The sequence below is a fragment of the Rana temporaria genome, chromosome 8 (assembly GCF_905171775.1).
Source record: "Rana temporaria chromosome 8, aRanTem1.1, whole genome shotgun sequence".
NCBI lineage: Eukaryota > Metazoa > Chordata > Amphibia > Anura > Ranidae > Rana > Rana temporaria.
In genome coordinates this window covers 17,838,969-17,862,586 of record NC_053496.1, presented here as the reverse complement: position 1 = coordinate 17,862,586, position 23,618 = coordinate 17,838,969, and the positions used below count along the sequence as shown (strand labels likewise).

The window sequence follows — 23,618 nt, the reverse complement described above, 5'->3', positions numbered from 1 at the left end:
TATATATATATATATATATATATATATATATATATATATATACACACACACACACATATATATATATATATATATATATATATATATATATATATATATATATATACACACACACACACACACACACACACACACACACACACACACACACACACATATATATATATATATATATATTAAAGTTCCCTGTACCTAGCAGTTGCTCTTATTATTATTATTATTAATACAGACATCTGAGATTTTTTATTTATTTTTTTAAACTTTACAGTTTACTATTTTGCACTTTGATACAGTTGTTGACCTTCTATAAGGCAATCCTATGGATATGGAATAGATGCTTATTTGTATGAACCTGTGAGATCCATACAGAGAGCAATGTGAGGTCCAGCTCTTACCTTGACCTGAGATTCTGTCATGCCCAGGGAGTAGGCCAGGCGCGCTCTCTCCGGACCTGCCAGATATTTGGTCTGTTCAAATGTCTTTTCCAAAGCAAAAATCTGCTGTCCTGAGAAGGTGGGTCTGGAGTGCTTCTTTTTGCCGTCTTTATCCAGCATCATCCCAGCCTGGCCTGCAATGATCAACCAAAGACGACTTACATCATCTACAGCACAGAAGACACGTGAGAGCGATTTACTAAGAGAGTTCTAATGAACAATTAAAAGTTTTTAGTGAATAAAATGAGGCTTTCGTACATTTTTGAATACCCAATGTGCAAATAAAAATAAACCAAAACTTTTGCACATATTATAGGATTACTGAAGGCACAGCTTCACCTTGTTAACTAAAACGTGTAAAAGAAAATATTTCCTGGTAATAAATCAATTTAAGAAGAGGAACTTTTTTTTTTTGCACCATTTTCCTATTAGAAATTTTCTGTTGCAGCGAATTGATTTGTGAACTATATAATAACATGCTGCTAAGTGATAACAGATAAGACTGAAGTGTAATTAGTTACAGGGTGCAATGTCACCTTTAATTCTCTTCTGGGGAGTTGTGAGACTCTACTGCATATGTTGGCTCCAGTAAGGCCCTAGACAAGTGTATGATCAATGTACAAGTGAAATGCATATAATATAATATATAAATATAATGCATGATGTTCCAGCCTGGAGACTTGCATAAGAAAATCCTATGGAGTTCAACCAATAGCAAAATCAAGAAAAAAAGGCTGTGTAAGTGCAGTGCCTGGTATTCCTGTCTGGAAAGTGTAATAGTGTGAACACACACTGTTCATGGAGTTCAACCAATAGAAGAATGGATGGATATGTGCTATGTATGATCACTGTAGAAATGCAGTAATTATATGTAGCACTGATCAGACATAAACTATTATGTCTGAAGAGTTACATAGAAAAACAAACAAAATGTACATGAAGTTCAATGAAAAGAAAAAAATAATAATAAATATGTGCCATGCAGCATTTGGGCTTCCTGCAAAGATGTATGATCTTTTTAGGAGTGCAATGCATGGTCTTTCTTCCTGGAAAGTGATACTTGGAAAAATAGGCAAACCCATAGAGTTCAACAGTAGAAAACTGAATAATCAAGTAAGTGCTATGTATGTATGTATGATCAGTGAAGTGCAGTATACGGTTTTTCTTGCTATAAAGGGCTAGGTATGTTTTCCATAGTAGTTCAGTCCATGGTCTTTTTGCTTGGAAAGTTTCAGTGAACAAAAAAAAAAGTCCATGGAGTTCTACAGTAGAAACATTAATTAATAATAAATGTAGAAGTATTTATGCCTGTACATTTATATAGATGACCTATATAGAATTGCAGTGCCTGGCCTTTCTGCCTGAATATTGCTATATATGATTCATATAGAAGTGCAGTATATGGCCTTCCTGCCTGCAAAGTATGTTTTCTGTAGAACTGCATGGTCCTTCTGCTTGGAAAGTTACATAGTTGAAAAAAAAAGACTATAGAAGTAGATTGTAAGTTCTTCCTGCCTGGACATTGAGATTATATATAGAACTACATGGTCTTTCTGCTTGAAAAGTTGCATAGTTGAAAAAAACACACAAGCCCATGGAGTTTTAGAAAAGTTTAGAAGTAGAGTGTAAGTTCTTCCTGCCTGGACATTGCTATTTATCATCACTATAGTACTGCAGTATATGGACTTCCTACCTGGTAATTGCTATGTATGATCCCTATAGAATACGTTCTTCCTACCCGAAAATGTGTGTGTGTGTATATATATATATATATATATATATATATATATATATATATATATATATATATATATATAATCTCCTTTTAGTACTGCAGTATATGGACTTCCTGCCTGGACATTGCTATGCATGATCTCTGTAGAAGTGCACTTTATATGATTCCTGCCTTAAAAATGTGTTATGTATATCTATAAGTGCAGTATATGGTCTTCCTGTCTGGAATGTTTAATCACTAGAGAAGTGCAGTATATATTCTATAGACCTGCAGTATATGGACTTCCTGCCTGGATATTGCCATGTATGATGCTCTATAGAAGTGCAGTAGTTGGACTTCCTGTCTGGATTGTGCAATGTATGATCCCTATAGAAGTGCAGTATGTATTCTTCCTGCCTGGACATTGCTAAATATATATATATATATATATATATATATATATATATATATATATATATATATATATATATATATATATTTAGCAATGATCCTTATAAGTGCAGTATATATTCTTCCTGCCTGAAAAGTGTTATGTAAATCCATAAGTGCATTATATGGTCTTCCTGTCTGGAAAGTTCAATCACTGAACAAGTTCACTATATGTTCTTTCTGCCTCGACATCGATATATATTGTCACTAAGTGCAGTATATAGTCTTCCTGCCTGGACATTGCTATGTATACCTATAGAAGTACAGTATGGTCTTATTGCCATAGGACCAAGTGCGTTCTGTTCTTCCTGCCTGGATATATATATATATATATATCAATGATACCTATAGAAATGCAATATGGTCTGCCCTGCCTGTATATTGCTATGTATGATTCCAGTATATATTATCTTCTAGAAGTGCAGTATATGGTCTCCCTGCCTGTATATTGTTATGTATGATCCCATATGTGCAGTATATATTCTTCTTGCCTGTATATTGTGTGTGTGTGTATAAATATATATATAATCTTATAGTGCAGTATATGGTCCCCCTGTCTGTATATTGTGATCCTATATGTGCAGTGTATATCCTTCTTGCCTGTATATTGTATATATATATATATGATCTTATAGAAGTGCAGTATAGGGTCTCCCTGCCTGTATAGTGTACTGTATGTATATATATTCTTATAGAAGTGCAGTATAGGGTTTCCCTGCCTGTATAGTGTGTGTGTGTGTGTGTATATATATAATCTTATAGAAGTGCAGTATAGGGTCCCCCTGCCTGTATATTGCTGTATATATATGATCTTATATAAGTGCAGTGTAGGGTCCCCCTGCCTGTATATTGTGTGTGTATGTGTATATATATATATATAATCTTATAGAAGTGCAGTATATGGTCCCCCCTGCCTGTGTGTATATATATATATATATATATATATATATATATACACACACTATCTTATAGAAGTGCAGTATAGGGTCCCCCTGCCTGTATATTGCTGTGTGTGTGTGTGTGTGTGTGTATATATATATATATATATATATATATATATATATATATATATAAAATTATAGAAGTGCAGTGTAGGGTGCCTGTATATTGTGTGTGTATGTATGTATATATATATATGTATGTATATATATATATGTATATGTATATGTATATATATATATATATGTATATGTATATATATATATATATGTATATGTATATATATATATATATATATATATATATATATGTATATATATATATATATATATATATATATAATCTTATAGAAGTGCAGTATAGGGTCCCCCTGCCTGTATATTGCTGTGTATATATAATAATGAAGTGCAGTAGGGTCCCGCTGCCTGTATATTGCTGTGTATATATATATAATCTTATAGAAGTGCAGTATATGGTCCCCCTGCCTGTATATTGCTGTGTATATATATATATACAATCTTAATGAAGTGCATTAGGGTCCCCCTGCCTGTATATTGCTGTGTATATATAATCTTATAGAAGTGCAGTATATGGTCTCCCTGCCTGTGTATATGTATATAGATATATAATCTTATAGAAGTGCAGTATATGGTCCCCCTGCCTGTATATTGCTGTGTATATATATAACAATATATAAAATCTTATAGAAGTGCAGTATATGGTCTCCCTGCCTGTGTTATATATAATCTTATAGAAGTGCAGTATATGGCCCCCCTGCCTGTATATTGCCATGTATATGATGAATGATTGTACTTACTAGGACAGGTCAGCCTGGGATCCCTCCAAGGTGAACTTTGCATGACTCCAGGCCAGAAGATGGGCGCTCTTCCTGGCAGCTCTGCCAGGGGTTTGGGGTACCTGGACACGGCTGCTGGGTTAAAGTACATCCCAGTGGAGGTGGCGAGTCCATTAATACGAGGCAGGCTGGAGAGCAGGTTGCCGGATGCCCCCAGAGTGGCCCCCAGGGGCCTCCCGAGAATGTCACTAATCCCATGCGGCGTCCCCAGGGGGAACTGTGTGTTTAGGGAGGAGAGGTTGTGGGCTTTGAAGGTGGAGGGGTTCTGTAGTGCATAGGGGAACAAGGTGGTCTTCATCTCTGCCATATTATGGAGGGCAGCCAGGGGGGTGCTGCTCAGCACGAAGGCTCCCTGTCTGTTAGTATCCATCTGCCCCACAGCTAACATTTGTGACCATCCGGAGCGGCTCCCCTGTCGCGGCGGAAATCCCAGCCAAGTCCCCGCAGCAGCGTCCAGGGAGGAAGTTTTTGTGGGATCAGAGTCTCTGGAGCAATGCTGGCCGGTCACACAACATCCGAGCCCTTCCTCTGCGCCGGTCCCGCCGCCCTCAACCTTCTTTTGCTGTTTATTTATTTTTCAGGTGCAAAAAAAACAAAAAAACAAAAACAAAAAAAGCAATCCCGCCGGAGATGGATGTCATCCGCTGAGCTGTCCCCAGACTGAGCCGCACACATCCCACACCGGACAAGTCAGCCCCGACCAGCTCACTGATCCTCTGATAACTGGCCAGCCACCTGCCAGGCCCGCCTGCTGATTGGCTGGCCTGCAGCCCCGGGGAGCGCTGATTGGCCCATCGATTAGGCCCCCCTCCCCGTGCTCTGCACCCCCCCCCCCCCACACACACACGTCACTCCCCGGGAGCAGCACTAAATGAAGGTCTTATTATAAAGTCAGGTGCTTTAAATGGCTGTAAATTCAGCCCCTGATTTATCTTCCAAACGACTAAATAAATCCCATTCAATGAGATTTTAGTGAGGCTCCGACTTTAAAAGGGAATCAAGGAAAAAAATATATAGCCCTGTATCTCATCAAACGGGGAAATGTAAATTTTATTGTCATTTCTCCTAAAGTATTAATTTGTCTGCACTGAGCAGAGAGAGAAAAAAGAGAAGAGGAGAGCGGCGACAAAATCCATTACAATGATGTATATAAAATAATTACACGGCAAAGCGGCGGTAAGCAAAGCGGCTTAATAATGGCATCATCTATAGATCGGATCACAATGAGGCCGGATTCATATTCATTGGAAGCGCTTGTATCATCAATTGAGCACACCATCCAAAAACACTTCCATCCAAAACACTTCCATCCAAAACACTTCCATCCAATACAATTCCATCCAAAACACTTCCATCCAATACAATTCCATCCAAAACACTTCCATCCAATACAATTCCATCCAAAACACTTCCATCCAATACAATTCCATCCAAAACACTTCCGTCCAAAAACACTTCCATCCAAAACACTTCCATCCAAAACACTTCCATCCAAAACACTTCCACCCAAAACACTTCCATCCAATACAATTCCATCCAAAACACTTCCATCCAATACAATTCCATCCAAAACACTTCCATCCAATACAATTCCATCCAAAACACTTCCATCCAATACAATTCCATCCAAAACACTTCCATCCAATACAATTCCATCCAAAACACTTCCGTCCAAAAACACTTCCATCCAAAACACTTCCATCCAAAAACACTTCCATCCAATACAATTCCATCCAAAACACTTCCATCCAAAACACTTCCATCCAAAAACACTTCCATCCAAAAACACTTCCATCCAAAAACACTTCCATCCAAAACACTTCCATCCAAAACACTTCCATCCAAAAACACTTCCATCCAAAACACTTCCATCCAATACAATTCCATCCAAAACACTTCCATCCAATACAATTCCATCCAAAACACTTCCATCCAAAACACTTCCATCCAATACAATTCCATCCAAAACATTTCCATCCAAAACACTTCCATCCACAACACTTCCATCCAATACAATTCCATCCAATACAATTCCATCCAAAACACTTCCATCCAAAACACTTCCATCCAATACAATTCCATCCAATACAATTCCACCCAAAACTCTTCCATCCAATACAATTCCATCCAAAACATTTCCATCCAATACAATTCCATCCAAAACACTTCCATCCAAAACACTTCCATCCAAAACATTTCCATCCAATACAATTCCATCCAAAACACTTACATCCAAAACATTTCCATCCAATACAATTCCATCCAAAACACTTCCATCCAAAACACTTCCATCCAAAACACTTCCATCCAATACAATTCCATCCAAAACACTTCCATCCAAAACACTTCCATCCAAAACACTTCTATCCAAAACACTTCCATCCAAAACACTTCCATCCAAAACACTTCCATCCAATACAATTCCATCCAAAACACTTCCATCCAAAACACTTCCATCCAAAACACTTCCATCCAAAACCCATTCCTCCCTTCCAATGGCAATCACACAACTACATTGAGATTCACATTTGTATCGTGTATATATACTGTGTATAGTTCTATAAAGGAAATGTCTCTGTTTGTGTGTGTGTATATATATACATATATATATATATATATATATATATATATATATATATATATATATATATATATATATATATATATATTCATTTGTATTGTGTATAGTACTATAAAGGAAATGTATGTATGTGTGTGTGTATATATATATATATATATATATATATATATATATATATATATATATATATATATTCATTTGTATTGTATATGCTGTTGTGTTTAGTTCTATAAAGAAATGTGTGTGTGTGTGTGTGTGTGTGTGTGTGTATATATATATATTCATCTATATTGTGTACCATATGTACTGTATGCATATATTTAACCGGTAAACTTCTGTATGGGTCACTTCACATTGTATGGTGTCTACTGTGTGTGTGTGTGTGTGTGTGTGTGTGTATATATATATATATATATATATATATATATATATATATATATATATATATTCATTAGTATTGCTTACTGTATGCGTGCATTCAAATATATATATATCCAAACAACCTGTAACTTCTGTTTGTGTAGCTTCATATTTGTATGGTGTACTGCGTATAGTTCTGGAAAATAAATGTCTGTGTGTGTATACATTTTTATATATGTATTGTGTGTCATATGTACTGTATGCGTACAATCAAATATACATAGATATATATTCAACTGTGTAGCTTCACATCTGTATTGTGTATTATGTACATTTCTGTAAAATAAATGTCTGTGTGTGTGTGTATATATATATAGTTATTTATTTATTTATTTATATATAAACAACCTAGCTTCTGTGTATCCTTACATTTGAATTTCGTATCGTAATCATATGTGTGTGCATCATATGTAGTACATTTCTCTATATATGTGCATATACACATAACAACCTGTAGCTTCTGTAAGTGTATCTTTATATTTGTATTGTGCATCACAAGTACATTTACATAAAATAAACGTAAATAGGAGTTGAGAATCTTTACTTAAAAATAAGTGAATATTTACTTCAATTTTTCAATCATGTGCAGATGAAATAAATAAACGTTTCAGATTCTGAACGCCATTAGTAAATCAAACCAATTGCATAAAAAAAGGGATATAATATATATATATATATATATATATATATATATATATATATATATATATATATATATATATATATATATATATATATATAATTTGCTTTACATATGATTGGATAATTTAAATAAATATTCACTCTTTTACTAGAGGAGTCGAGGACCGTCCCGTCTCATTTGCACAATTTGTGAATTGTTACTTTAATTATCCAATTGTGTTAAAATAAAATTCCTTTTTGCGTATTATTTCATCTTTATTATTGGATGATTCAGGTGTTTATTCATTTTTTTTATAGCTCCTCAGCCCAATTATATCTATTTCATCGAATAAAAAGATACATTATCCTCCAGACCTGATGAGTGTTTGAACACAGACCACTGTGACTTTACTCGTGTAGTAAATGCAGACTTTATATTTCTGTTGTCACCCTCTCAGTAAAGGATAATAAAATATAATGCTGGTCCTTCAAGCAATCGTATTTTTATTGCATGATGGGGGGGGGGGGGGGGGGGGGTGGCCCATTTTGTGGGAACGGAGATCAGCTCTGTAGGTATGTACTTTACAGTGAGGACACAAAAGACAGTAAAGAGCAGATTGTGTATACAGCCGTCCCAGCTTCCATAGGCAGACAATGGTTCCCCATCACTGGAGCCTTTGTTTAGACCCATCTATTGAAACCCCCCACCCCTCATACTGGAGACCCTCCAAATGGAGAGCCAACTTGCTTTAGTAAATTGTGTGTGTGCTGAGGAGGACAGGGGCTGTCTCACTAAAATGAAGAGGACCTCCTTGAATGAGAAATTATCCGAGGTGACCTGCGGTGATTGCACAGACTGACAAACTACTCCCATTAATATAGTGCTGAGATGACAAGACCCCCTGATGTCCCCAGAGACCCCTGACCCATTATAGACACACTATACTATATAGACGGCTGACACGATGGGGAGTCACTCTGCACTCTCTATTTATTAATAGATCCAATGTATGACATGAGGGTGCATTATACCTATGTGCATATATCACATATATCATATATCTGATGGTTTTCACATATATGTTCAGGTGTTCCCATATGATTATTGCACAGCTCACCCGATTACAGCAATCGGTAGCTGCCTGCCTTCAACGTGCTGTTTTTATTTTTATTAGACATAAATTATGAGAAGAAGATATATATATATATATATATATATATATATATATAGATAGATAGATAGATAGATAGATAGATAGATAGAGATATATAGATAGATATATAGATATATCTATAAATAGATATATAGATATATATATATATATATATATCTATAAATATATATATAGATAGATATATATATATATAGATATAGATATATATATATATATATATATATATATATATATATATATATATATATATATATATATATATATATATAGAGAGAGAGAGAGAGAGAGAGAGATAATGCAAGGTAACTGGGACTGATCATACATGCAAGGGAAATAAAAATATAGGATTTTTTTTTTATGTTTTTATTTTTTTGCTTGTACATGCTCTGAACAGTTTGCTACAGTTTCTTTACTCTTTAATTAGACTCATATGTTAAATTAGTTTTGTGGCAGAGGAGCTGCGTTCACTTTCCAATATTCTGTTAGTAAAAATCTTTTAATTTTATTATTATTATTATTATTTATTTTATTTTTATTATTTTGCACATGATTGGATATTCAAAGTAAACGTATTAGCCTCTTATATTATTTACAGGGAAAAGTGAATCATCTACCCTTTGCCAAGTCAAATTTGTTGATTTCGACCTCCTGGCTCACTGTTGTTGAAATCATGTCATAAATTTGTTATATATATATATATATATATATATATATATATATATATATATATATATATATATATATATAAAACATATAATTTATATATTACAAACAATAAGTATAGTTATGAGGGCAAAAGAACGCTAGGCTCCATGTAGATCCATGTTCTGCCTGTAGATGCAGCTCAATGTTATCCTATGGGGTTTATTTACTAAAGCTGTAGGGTGCAAAATCAGCCTCACTTCTGCACAGAAGCCAATCAGCTTCCAACTTCAGCTTGTTTAATAAAAAAGATTTGGCAATAAAACCTGGAAGCTGATTGGTTTCTATGCAGAAGTGAGCCTGATTTTGCACTCTAAATAAACCCCTATGTGTCCATGCACATTAGGACGTTTACAGGCATATTTTGAGCTCCAATCAGAACACAATAGGCCCCCCCCCCCCCCGCCTCTAAATGTCCTAATGTGCATGAACACATAAGGATAAGGCTCCATGCAAATTGGGCTTAAAAAAATGTCTGCTCAAAAATGCTCATAGGCCTCGATATTCGGCCGCTAGCGGTGCAGTTTTAACCCCCACTAGCGGCCGATAAAGGGTTAATACCGCCTGCAATGCGCCTCTGCAGAGGCTCATTGCGGGCGGTATTACCGCGGTTTCCCATTGATTTCAATGGGAAGGAGCAGTATAGGAGCGGTAAACACCCCGCTCCTATACCGCTCCAAAGATGCGGCTAGCAGGACTTTTGGAGCGGTCCTGCTAGCGCACCGCTTCAGTGTGAAAGCCTTCGGGCTTTCACATTGAAGCCTGCAGGGCACAATTTTTTCAGGCGGTATAGCAGCACTATTTTTAGCGCTGAACCGTGTGAAAAACGCCTCAATGTGAAAGGGGCCATATAGAGCATTTTTTGTACAAAGTTTAGACTTCTAGGAGAGTTTTATGTTTTTTTCTGTCTCCAAGCTCCAATCAGAAACGCGAATGAGAAGTTTTTTTGGACTCTAAGGGCCCTTTCACAGGTACGTGTCCGTGTGCGGGTTCTGCTTTGCTCAGCGGGGATCGCTCCATCGATCCCCACTGAGCAGGGAGTCAGGGACCGACCTGTTAGAGCACCGCTCTCCCCTATGGGGGATCAGATGAAGACAGATCGTAGAGTCTGTTTTCATCCAATCCGATCTGCCGGACGGATGGAAAATAGGGTTTCCATCCGTCACACTTTGGCGGATCAGAGTGGGTCGGATGCAGGGGCGGACTGAAAACTCATGGGGCCCCCGGGCAATAGGAGATTATGAGGCCCCCAGGCAATAGGAGATTATGGGGCCCCCGGGCAATAGGATATTATGGGGCCACACAATATACATACACACAGAATACTAGTGGCGCAACGGATCGGGACCGATCGTGACTGATCATGATCCGCTGCCTCGGCCTTAGGAAAGGCCACGGCTTCGGCCTAGCTCCGGAGCCGTCGGCCATCTTGGTACACCCGGCGGGGCTGCCTAGGTGCGCGCTGACGTCATTACCCCTCCCTCATCTGCTCGTGGATCTTCTAGCCGGCTATTCTGCAAGAGCGCGTCAAGTACAGTGAGTTTTGGCAATGTTGGACTGGCTATTACAGTGATTAGTGGGGGGCAATGTTGGACTGGCTATTACAGTGATTAGTGGGGGTAATGTTGGACTGGCTATTACAGTGATTAGTGGGGGGCAATGTTGGACTGGCTATTACAGTGATGAGTGGGGGCAATGGTGGACATTACAGTGATGAGTGGGGGCAATGGTGGACATTACAGTGATGAGTGGGGGCAATGGTGGACATTACAGTGATGAGTGGGGGCAATGGTGGATGTTACAGTGATGAGTGGGGGCAATGGTGGATGTTACAGTGATGAGTGGGGGCAATGGTGGACATTACAGTGATGAGTGGGGGCAATGGTGGATGACTTGATGTTACAGTGAGGTGGGGGCAATGGTGGATGTTACAGTGAGGTGGGGGCAATGGTGGATGTTACAGTGAGGTGGGAGCAATGGTGGATGTTACAGTGAGGTGGGAGCAATGGTGGATGTTACAGTGAGGTGGGAGCAATGGTGGATGTTACAGTGAGGTGGGGGCAATGGTGGATATATTACAGTGAGTGGGGGCAATGGTGGATATATTACAGTGAGTGGGGGCAATGGTGGATACATTACAGTGGGGGAGATGACGTGGATATTACAGTGGGGGGTACTTTTTTTTTTTGCCGATCCGAAAAATGATCCGATCCGTGACTCCTGAGCCTGAGGAACGATCCGAACCGTGAGTTTTTTGATCCGGTGCACCCCTACAGAATACACATACACACACTGAAAAGGTACCGGAGAGGCAGGGCAGCTATAATCTTGGGATTTTCAGACCAAAAGGATGTCTGTAAGGGGCATTTCAGGGACAGATGTAAAAAAACCACAAATTTTTACAAACTGTCCCTGGTCTTACTGAGGCTGGCAACCCTGATGGGGCCCCCAAGTGGCATGGGGCCCGAGTGCCCAAATGGTCAGTCTGCCCCTGGTCGGATGTCAGCGGACATGTCAGCCGCTGACATCCGTGGCTCCATAGAGGTGCACAGAGCGTCCGTTTAGGTCCGCCTAAATAACTGAAAGGCGGACCTGAACGGTCTGCCTGTGTGAAAGGGGCCTAAACGTAAACTCAAAATATGCCTCTTTAACATCCTAATGTGCATGGAGACTCAGGATAACATTGAGCTGCTTCTACAGGCAGAACGCAAAACTCTTGTAGAAGCAACATTTTTTACGCCAGTGGGCATGGAGCTTTCTGGTTCACGTTTCCGATTGGAGCTAATGGCAGAAAAATCGTAAAACTCTTCCATACTCATCTAGACTTTGTACAAAAAAACGTAAATGAGTGTTTTTTTACTCCCAAGAGAACAGACCTTTTTTTTAAGCCCAGTGTGCATGGATGTTAATAGGGCCACCATCATTGTGCCTGGAATATCAGCTGTCCCCAGAGACCCTTTAAGGATTTCTGAACACTGGAGAAAAACATGACTGTTTTCATCAGTAACCAATCAGGGTCCTTCTTTCACATAATACAATGATTCTGATACACACTGTACAATTTACTTTAGATTTTTTCCTTTAGATTTACCAAAACCATATATAATTTGAGGCCAACCCTTTAAATTATATGCAATCAGGCAGGCCCTTGCACTACATAGTTGAAGGTAGAAAATCGAACAAAAAAAAAGTTGTAAAGTGTGTATCCAGCTTCAGCTGGTGGAATTTTGTACTATTGAAAACTGTGAAAAGTTTACCAGTGTTCTATCGATTTGTGTCCTTTGTCGAAAGGTGCTAGCGCATGCGCAGAACGGAAGGGCACTCCAGCTGAGTTGCTGATCATCGAGCAACAGCGACAAATATGGTGTCCCTCTGCTGTTTGCATAGCATTAAATTATGCCAGAGAAATTATATCTCCCATCAAAAAAAAGATCCTATGATGTGTGCATGCACTATGGGACGTCACTTCAGCTGGTCGGCAACTCAGCTGGAGTTTTTTTATTTTTTTATTTTATTTTTTTCCTTTTTACCAAGCAGTGTGCACGACAGTGCCTGTTCGTTGTGCAGTATGCTCATTTATATTAACATTTACTACATCAATTAGAGAGATATCTAAACATGGTTAAGTACTGGCATTTTTGCCCCTAACCAAGATGGCGTTTGCAGTACCTTTGCTCATACCTCATGGTGAGGTTAGAGCCTATATAAGGGATGATTCACCGCAACGCCCTATCCCATTGACAACGTCCAATGACGAAACGCGTCTGGGAGGACGTGCGGTGACGTCAGGAGGAAGGGCTCCGCTTTGCATGTTCGCCGGCCGGCAACAAACTTTTTAAAAACGCTCGTTATTCTTTTAAAACATGTGAGTAATTTTCGAATTGCTTTTTATCAATAAATCTTTTGCGGTACTACACTATGTCTGCTATTTTCCACTTATGAATCGTATGGTGGTGTCCGGTCACACTTGCGGGAGCTAAGGGCAGATTCGATCCAGGGAGGAGGATCCCTCCCCAAAGGCCGCGGCTGGGTCACAGCCAACTGTTGTCTAGCAACATCTCTCTGGTAAGCTGCTTTACATAAGTGGTGGCGGGCTCTCACTACAGGAGTGTGCTGTGGATTCACGTGGTGACAAGCGTATTCTATGTACAGCAAGATTTTGTTCAGTGGAAGGAATATAGACTTTCTTTTACCATCCAGATTCCCCATAGGACTTGTGCACCATCCACCTATTGATTTTGGACTGAGTTTTTCCTACCATCCAGATTCCTTATAGGGCTTGTGTACCATCTATCTATTGAAGTTTGGACTGAGTTCACACTGAGTCCGGGTTCTATAGCGCAGCTCAACCCCCCCCCTTCTTTTTTCAACTCAGCTGGAGTGCCTTTCCGTTCACTCTATTGCTTGGGCTGACTGGACATAAAGCAAAAACTCAAAACCCAAAAATATAATATTTTGCATCTTCCCAACATTAGATGTGGTGGCTGCATTTGTTTTGTTTTTTCTGGCCTTTTCCCCTCTGTTTTCACCTGGCGATCTGACCAGTAACACACCTCCTGTATTAGGGTGCCCCCACTCTGGATGAAGGAGCATAGAGGCACCTTTGGTCAACAACATTGTGGGTAGGGGAATGTTAGATATACTAGCAGATTTGTATTTAGGTGCCCCCACTCTGGATGAAGGAGCACAGAGGCACCTTTGGACAGCAACACTGGGGTAGGGCAATGTTAGATATACAGTGGAACCTCGGTTTACGAGTAACGTGGTTAACGAGATGTTTTGAAAGACGAGCAATTATTTTTTTTAAATCCTGACTCGGTTTGCGAGTGTTGTCTCGTAAAACGAGCAGAATTCAAGCTAAAGGGGTGTGCAGTACCACATTTGGCCAGAGGTGCGCTGGTGACACTCGGGAAACGGTTCGTAGCTGTTCGCAAATACTCAAATACTCTGTTCCCGGGTGTTTTCAAGCCTTTCTGAGGGTTTCCCAGATCAGCTGAGCTGAGATGTCCCCAGGGCCGCCATCAGGAATTATGGGGCCCCTTACACAGCTTCATTCAGGCATGGGCCAGCAGAGAACCGGGGGGGGGGGGGTGCTGCCACCTGAAATTAAGAAGCTGGGGGGGCTGCCACATATTGAAAAGCGGGGGGGGGGCCTTTACAAAAAAAAGCGAAGAAAAATATATATAAAAAAAGGGGGTTAGCCATCTGGGGACCTCTGGGCCCTTTAATAAAAATAAAAAAAAAATAAAAAAAATATATATATAAAAAAAAGGGGTTGCCATCTGGGGCCCTTTTAAAGAAAAAAAAAAGAAACCTCTGGGCCCTTTAATAAAAATAAAAATAAACATTTATAAAAAAAATTATATATAAAAATAAAAAATAAAAGAAATATAAAAACAATTCTTTTTTTTATATTTTTTTTTAAAAAAAGGGGGGTTGTCATCCGGGCCCCTGGGGACCTCCGGACCGACCCCTAAAAAAAAAAAAAAAATTGTCCCTTTAATAAAAAATAAAATAAAAATATATTAAAAAACTTTATATATTTTTTTAAAATAAAAAAAGGGGGGTTGCCATCTGGGACCCTGTGGGCCTCCGGGCCCCTGGGAACCTCCGGACCCCTAAAAAAAAGGGGGTTGCCATCCGGGCCCCTGGGGACCTACGGGCCCCTTACAGGTGTACTGTGTGTACCCCCCTGATGGCGGCCCTGGCTGTCCCTAAATATTTGCGAGGCTCTCCGGCGCCCCCCGACCTCTGGCCACATGCGACATTGCGTGCCATAGAAGTCAATGCAAATTATCTTTGTTTCCATTAACTTCTATGGGGAAACTCGCTTTGATATGTGAGTGCTTTGGATTTCAAGCATTCTCCTGGAACGGATTATGCTCCTAATCCAAGGTTCTACTGTACTAGCAGATTTGGATGCACTAACATATTAAAGCTACACTTTACAAGCAATTACATCAACTGTTTGTTTCTTCCCTATTTTCACCTGGTGATCTGGCCAGTAACACACCTCCTGTATATTATATCCACACTCTGGACGAGGGAGAAACAGACACATCTTTTCTTTGGACAGCAGCCTGGTGGGAGGGGAGTGTTGGATGTATTAGCAGATTTAAATGCACTAACAAACTGAAGCCAAACTCCAGCTCAGGCTGCAGTTACACAAGCAGTTACAGGTTTTTTCTTCTTGTGGGATAAATGTTTTACATGAATAAATAAAAGCTGATCATTGTATGCACCCCTGTCTGTGGGAAATTGTTTGCTTCAACACTATAGGCAAAACTTTTTCCTGGTGCCTCCATGGCAGCACACATGTTATAGTACCCTCGCCTACTTCTGCCCACAGGATCGGTGCATAGCTATAAAAAGTTAACACCCGTACAATAGCCCATTCCCATTTTTTCTGTCCTCATGGAACTCACAGCCAGTGTGAAGAGAAGAAACCCTGACCTGCCACCTTTGGTGGTTTTCCACGCGGGTTCAGCCTCTCCTGTAGCGCAGACCTGGACCTTGGGACGCTAAATGCTCTAATAAGGCAGAGATCTGTGGATCTTTAGCGGTGAAAATTGGGTGCTAACTAACCCCACATACACAAAACCACTGTTAGGTTGGTTTCACACTGAGGCATGCAGCCGCGGTGACGGTATAGCCGCGCTATACCGTCGTATTTACCGCAATATTCGGGCGCTAGCGGTGAGGTTTTAACCCCCGCTAGCGGCCGAAAAAGGCGTTGCGGGCGGTATTACCGCGGTATTACCGCGCTTTCCCATTGATTTCAATGGGAAGGCGCGGTATAGGAGCGGTGAACACACCGCTCCTATACCGCCGTAAAGATGCGGCTAGCAGGACTTTTGGCGCGCTCCTGCTAGCGCACCGCTTCAATGTGAAAGCCTTCAGGCTTTCACATTGAACACTGCAGGGCATGATTTTTCATGCGGTATAGCGGCGCTATTTTTAGCGCTGTACCGCATGAAAAACGCCCCAGTGTGCAAGGGGCCTAAGTGTTTTTTTTTCTCCATCTGTCGGGGAGATTTCCCTTCACTTCCTGTCACGTAGCCTAAACAGGAAGTTAGTAGAAATCCCAGCAAATTAAGAGAACTCCTTGGGGACTCCCAAGCCACCAGAACTAGTGTCCCCATTGGAAGATTTCCCCTCTATTACTTTTCTGGGGACAACCCAAAATTTGGGATATACTTTTACTTTCACTTTTGTTTTGTTTATGTAATTTTGAATAGGGAGAGTTGTAACCCTGCTTTTTTGCCACATGTCCCTTTGGGGACTTAGGCTCCATTCACACCTAGGCGTATTTACGCCTGAAGCGCGACGCCGCAGCAGCCCCTAATACGCTGGAGGGGTGATTTTACATTGCCCTGTATGGAGATGGTTCACATCTCCACGCCGAAACGCAGTACGCCTGAAGCTCAAAACAAGTCCCGGACCCTTTTTTTTCAGGCGGCTTCGGCGTTCGGCATAGGAGATGTGGACCTGGGGGTTAAAAGGGGTTAAAATCGCGGTGTTTTGTCGCCGCAAATCGCGGTACAAAACGCCGCAATTTGCGGGACAAAACGCCGCGATTAGGTGTGAATGCAGCTTTAAAGCGAAGTTCCACCCAGAAATGGAACTTCCGCTGATCAGGTTTCTCTCCCCTTCCGGTGTCACATTTGGCACCTTTCAGGGGGGGAGTAGATACCTGTATAATCCAGGTATTTTCTCCCACTTCCAGGGTAAGATCGCCGCAGTATCTGCTGCTGTCAATCACATCCAATGACGCAGCGCACCAGGGGGCGGGGCCCAGTGATACAGTGAATGAATATAGCCGCCAGCTGTAGAGCGGGAGCGTGCCCGCAAGAATTAACCACCATGCGAGAGAGCTTGCATGAAGGTGGATAGTTCTTGCGGGGAGGAGCCGAGACAGCCCCCGAGGGACCCCAGAAGACAGGGTTCGGGGACACTCTGTGCAAAACGAGCTGCACAGTGGAAGTAAGTATAACATGTTTGCTATTTAAAAAAAAAAAAAAAGCCTTTAGTGTTCCTTTAAACTCTTATGCCCCGTACGCACGATCATAAAATCCGACAAGAAAAGTCAGATGTGAGCTTTTGAACGGAAATTCCGACCGTGTGTAGGCTCCATGGAACTTATGCAGTCGGAATTTCCGCCATCAAAATATTGAGAGCTGGAAAAAAAATACCCATGGGAAATTCTGATGTAGCAATTCCGACGTGCAAAATTCAGACGCATGTTCGGAAACAATTCCATATATAAAGCATGAGAATTTCACCAAACATTCATTTATTTATTTATTTTTTAATCTTGGCAACAGGTTTTTTTTTTTTTGGCAACAGGTTTCATTTTTTTTTTTTGGTAACAGGTTTCATTTTTTTTGGCAACGGGTTTAAATGTATTTATTTTTTGGTAACCGGTTTCATTTTTTTTATTTTTTTTGTTTAATCTTGGCAACAGGTTTCTTTTTTTCCTTTTTTTTTTTTTTGGTAACAGGTTTCATTTTTTTTTTTGGTAACAGGTTTCATGTAGTTTTTTTTTTTGGTAACAGGTTTCATTTTTTTTGTTAACAGGTTTCATTTTTTTTTTGGTAACAGGTTTCATGTAGTTTTTTTTTTTTTTTTTGGTAACAGGTTTCATGTAGTTTTTTTTTTTTTGGTAACAGGTTTCATTTTTTTTTTTTTTTTGTAGAATTCACTAGATAACCACAGGACTAGAGCAAAACTCAGAACATTATTTGGTAAAGGGAATGATTTTTATAGCAGTCCTTGGAAGTTCTGTTCTCTAGTTCCAAACAGGAAGGCAAAGAAAAGAAATCCACTTCGATCGGATCTGTGAATAGCATGGGGCATTTATATAAAACACGAGAACTTCAACCAAACATTCACTGGAGGCGAATCCATCTCTGTTATATCAAACACATGCAGTTGAAAGATCTGTCTGCAGTAATTGTTGAACGTCAGATCCACTACTCAATAAATATACAAAACCCTTCCCCCCCTTTACCAAATCAATACTGTAATGTCATTCCGATTCACTAAGGATCTTTAGTAAATAATAATAATAGTGACAATAATAATATGATGCATTTAACGTTAGAACTATTGCATTTTCATGGCATGCTTGCTGATAATAATATAACATAAAGCATGCTAATAATAATGTAACATAATAATAATAATAATATAACATAAAGCATGCTAATAATAATGTAACATAATAATAATAATAATAATAATATAACATAAAGCATGCTAATAATAATGTAACATAATAATAATAATATAACATAAAGCATGCTAATAATAATGTATAATAATAATAATAATAATAATAATAATATAACATAAAGCATGCTAATAATAATGCAACGTAATAATAATAATAATAATAATAATAATAATATAACATAAAGCATGCTAATAATAATGTAACATAATAATAATAATAATAATAATAATAATAATAATATAACATAAAGCATGCTAATAATAATGTAACATAATAATATAACATAAAGCTTGCTGATAATAATATAATATAAAGCATGCTAATAATAATATAATATAATAATAATAATAATATAACATAAAGCTTGCTGATAATATAACATAAAGCATGCTAATAATAATATAATATAACATAAAGCATGCTAATAATAATGTAACATAATAATAATAATAATAATAATAATATAACATAAAGCATGCTAATAATAATGTAACATAATAATAATAATAATAATATACCATAAAGCATGCTAATAATAATGTAACATAATAATAATATAACATAAAGCTTGCTGATAATAATATAACATAATAATAATAATAATAATAATAATAATAATAATAATAATAATAATAATATAACATAAAGCATGCTAATAATAATGTAACATAATAATAATAATAATAATAATAATAATATAACATAAAGCATGCTAATAATAATGTAACATAATAATAATAATAATATACCATAAAGCATGCTAATAATAATGTAACATAATAATAATAATATAACATAAAGCATGCTAATAATAATAATATAATATAACATAAAGCATGCTAATAATAACCATTAAAAAAAAGAATTCATCCCTGCATATACCTGCTACTATGGTTTATTTCACAGACCTTTCCCCTATAGACGAGGGGATCTGATTTAAAGGGAGGTCAACTTACTAAACAAAAATGGTCACTTTGCAAAGTTTAGTAAATATTTGTGTTCACTATAAATATCCTGTCAAATACAGAAGTAAAAAAAAAAAAACAGGATTTTTTTTTTTTTTTGTAAGAGATTGGATGATGTAAATGATGATTTACCTTTTGGTGAACATTCTCTTAGTACATCTCTCCTCTGTGCAGTACCACTATAGACCACGCAGACACACAGGGGCTGATTTACTAAAGGAATAGAAGGTGTTCGTTGTGCAAAGGGGTGCTTAGTCATTAAGGTGAAGTTGCACCTTAATTTAGGTTGAGCTTGCACTTTGATCATGTGCAAGCAAAAAAACTGTGCTTCTATTACAATTCCCTGGTATGTGATTGGATGTTCAGGGTGAGCACAGCTTCACTGTATTTACTGACAGTCACGTTTTGCATATTTAAAAGTCTCTACTTTTCTAGTGACTGTCGAATCACACTGGTTAAAAAAATTAAATAAAAATAATAATACAAATATTTTTTTTCCAATTTTTTCCCTGAATTTGAAGTAATCTAAAGGTAGAAATTGCTAGCAGTAAATCCCCCAAAAACAAAAAGTTATTATATTGCATGTATTTATTTATTTATTTATTTATTTATTTTACCTGGTAGTCCACCCAGTCTTTTATTTTTTAACAGTTCAAAGATATCCAGAAGTTAAAGAGGGTTGATTTTTACCCCTAAAAAAAAGTTACTTGAGATCTCTGTCTTTTCACTTCTTCATTGACTGTCATTTTAAGGGTTATTTTAATGTTGACTAATATATAAAAGCTAATCTCCAGTTACCACTTTTTTCTTATCTTTTTTTTTTTTTGAAAATTATTTTTATTGGGTTTCAAGTTGAGATGCAAAACAGAGCCTATTGGGCATACCCAGGCTCAATTCACATAAATCACAATACAAAACGGACATGTATATAAAACAAGGAACAAAACCAACCAAAACAGTAACACTTTTCTTGTTTAATTTGTTTAAGATTTTGCAAAGCAATAGACACAAAGGATGTTTATTTACTAAAGCCAAAGAGTGCACAATTTGTCACAATTCTGCATAGAAACCAATTAGATTTTATTGCAAGCTGAGGTTGGAATTACTTCCCTTGAACGTCCCCCTCGATCTACAGCGACTGCACTTCCAAGTGCACTTCCAGTACAATTTGCCTTTAGATTTTCCCAAAGGGGGTTATTTATTAAAGCTAAAGAGTGCAAAATTAAATAACCCCCTTTTGGGGGTTATTTACTAAAGGCAAATCCACTTTGCACTTGAAATTGTACTGAAAGTGCACTTGGAAGTGCAGTCGCTGTAGATCCGAGGGGGACATGCAAGGAAAATAAAAAAAAACAGCATTTTAGCTTGCACATCAGCAGAGATTCCCCTCATTTCAGTTCTACCCCTCAGATTTACAGCGACTGCCCTTCCAAGTGCACCTTGCACTTCTTGTGCAAAGTGGATTTGCCCTTTGTATATTTACTTAAGCTAAAGAGTGAAACATGTGTCACATTTCTGCATTCGAAACCAATCAGCTTCCAACCTCAGCTTGCAATCAAATCTAAAAGCTGATTGGTTTCTATGCAGAATTGTAACTCATTTTGCACTCTTTGGCTTTATTAAATAAACATCTTTTGTGTCTATTGCTTTGCAAAATCTTAAACAAATGAAACAATAAGAAAAAAAAGTGGTAAGTGGAGTTTTTTTTAGCTTTTATTAGTCAAGTTCTTCTAGTCCATCTAACGTTGCCCTCTAGATTGGCAGTTCTGGGAAGGGTGCCCCCATTGCCCCCTCCACGCTAAAAAAATAAATAAAAAAAATCAGACAGGTGTGCATTGTTCATCGTTTTACTAGCCAGGTGTATGTATATATATATATATATATATATATATATATATATATATATATATATATATATATATATATATATACACCTGGCTAGTAAAACGATAAACAATGCACACCTGTCTGATTTTTTTATTATTATTTTTAGCGTATTTACTATTTTTAGGCTTTTAAAATTATATTTATATATATATATATATATATATATATATATATAATACAAAATATATAATATATATATATATATATATATAATTTTAAAAGCCTAAAAATAGTAAATACGGTACACAGAATTATAATCTGCAACACATTGCATATTTGTTTCTGCTTTTAATGAACGTGTCCCTGTTTTTTTTTTTCTCACTCCTTTATTTGTATCTCTCTGGTCTTTCAAACACCAAGAACAGAGATAATAGAGAAGTTTCCTGTAGCAACCTACTAATAAGACAGGGCCCCTCCTGAGGTTTGCTCCATTCCTTGTACATTCCTTGTAGATCATGCTGTGCATTGCACACCCGAATATTACAATCTCGGTCAGCTTGTGAATTGGACTTTAATAATTGCAGCCGCTTGATATGCTGCTTATAAGTGACAGAGGAGCTGAGACTCCATCAGCAAAGCAAGTTCGATTTTAATGGCTGTTTATAGACCCTATGCTGCTGCTTTTATACATAACTCTTTTATGAGCGGCTCTGTTCGTTATTCCTATGTACACAGGCTCTACATTGACTTTATAGGGGGGATGATGATTTGTCACCCACTCTGCTGCTCTTCACATAATTAATACATGAACAATAGCCGGATAGATGGTCTGTATTACCAGGAGATCAGATCTAAATACACTTCATTCACACACACAGCACCCCGCCGGCTCCACACAGCCTGACTGATGTTTATTCCATCACTAGTCTGATAGGAAAACATTGGGACTGGGCTCTGCAATCTGCAGCCGATCTCTGCACTCCCCCACACACCCCCCAACTTTATACATCCTTTATAGACCCATCACAACACTCTCCACTCATTTATTACACTTCACATTTATTTTACATATATTAAACAATCTTATTACCCTCACAGGGCTCAAGTTGTCTCCCACTTATTTGAAAAAATCAAAAACAAATTTATAGCTTTCTATGCACAAATATTGTTATTAGCAATTGTATCGTTTGTTATTATTTATGTTTTTTCTCCTTAATGCATCCTATGCATTAAAGGGGTGTTCCACTCATTTTTTATGTTTATTAAAAGTCAGCAGCTACAAAAAGTGTAGCTGCTGGCTTTTAATAAACATACACTTACCTGCTCCACCGTCTGGCGAGCGCCGCACGGAGCTCCGCTCCTCTCCCCCCCTCTCCGCCGGCGTCTCCATCCTAACTGTGGGCACCCGGTCGTGACAGCTTTCGGCTTCACGGCCGGGCACTCACTGCGCATGCGCAAGTGGCGCTGCGCCCTCTGATTGGACAGGTGATCGCCTGGGACCTGTCACGTGTCCCAGGTGATCGCCTACAGGAGGGGCGGCCAAAAGGCGATTAGACTATTCGCCTTTGGCAGCCCCTCGGCGGAAGAAGAAAGTGGGACAGGAAGTCCCCTTCTCCTGAAGCCCCCACTCCCCCCCCCAAAAAAAATTACATGCCAAATGTGTCATGTAAGGGGGCGAGGAGTGGGTTAAGCGGAAGTT

The 23,618-nt window shown here is 38.3% G+C and overlaps 1 protein-coding gene across 2 annotated transcripts in view; it reads right to left on the bottom strand.

Annotated features, from left to right (window-relative positions):
• NKX6-2 (NK6 homeobox 2) overlaps nucleotides 1–5,102 on the bottom strand; it is an 8,336-nt gene extending 3,234 nt beyond the window's left edge. Inside the window, exons 1-2 of one of the 2 annotated variants that reach the window (XM_040361357.1) lie at nucleotides 4,355–5,102; nucleotides 396–601 (exon numbers count right to left, since the gene is read on the bottom strand). In XM_040361357.1, the coding sequence (XP_040217291.1) occupies nucleotides 396–601; nucleotides 4,355–4,781 (633 nt within the window). In that variant the 5' untranslated portion in view covers nucleotides 4,782–5,102. The remainder of the gene's footprint in view (nucleotides 1–395; nucleotides 602–4,354) is intronic. The other variant, XM_040361358.1, reaches the window with a different exon arrangement.
• Between the last annotated feature and the right edge of the window lie 18,516 nt (nucleotides 5,103–23,618).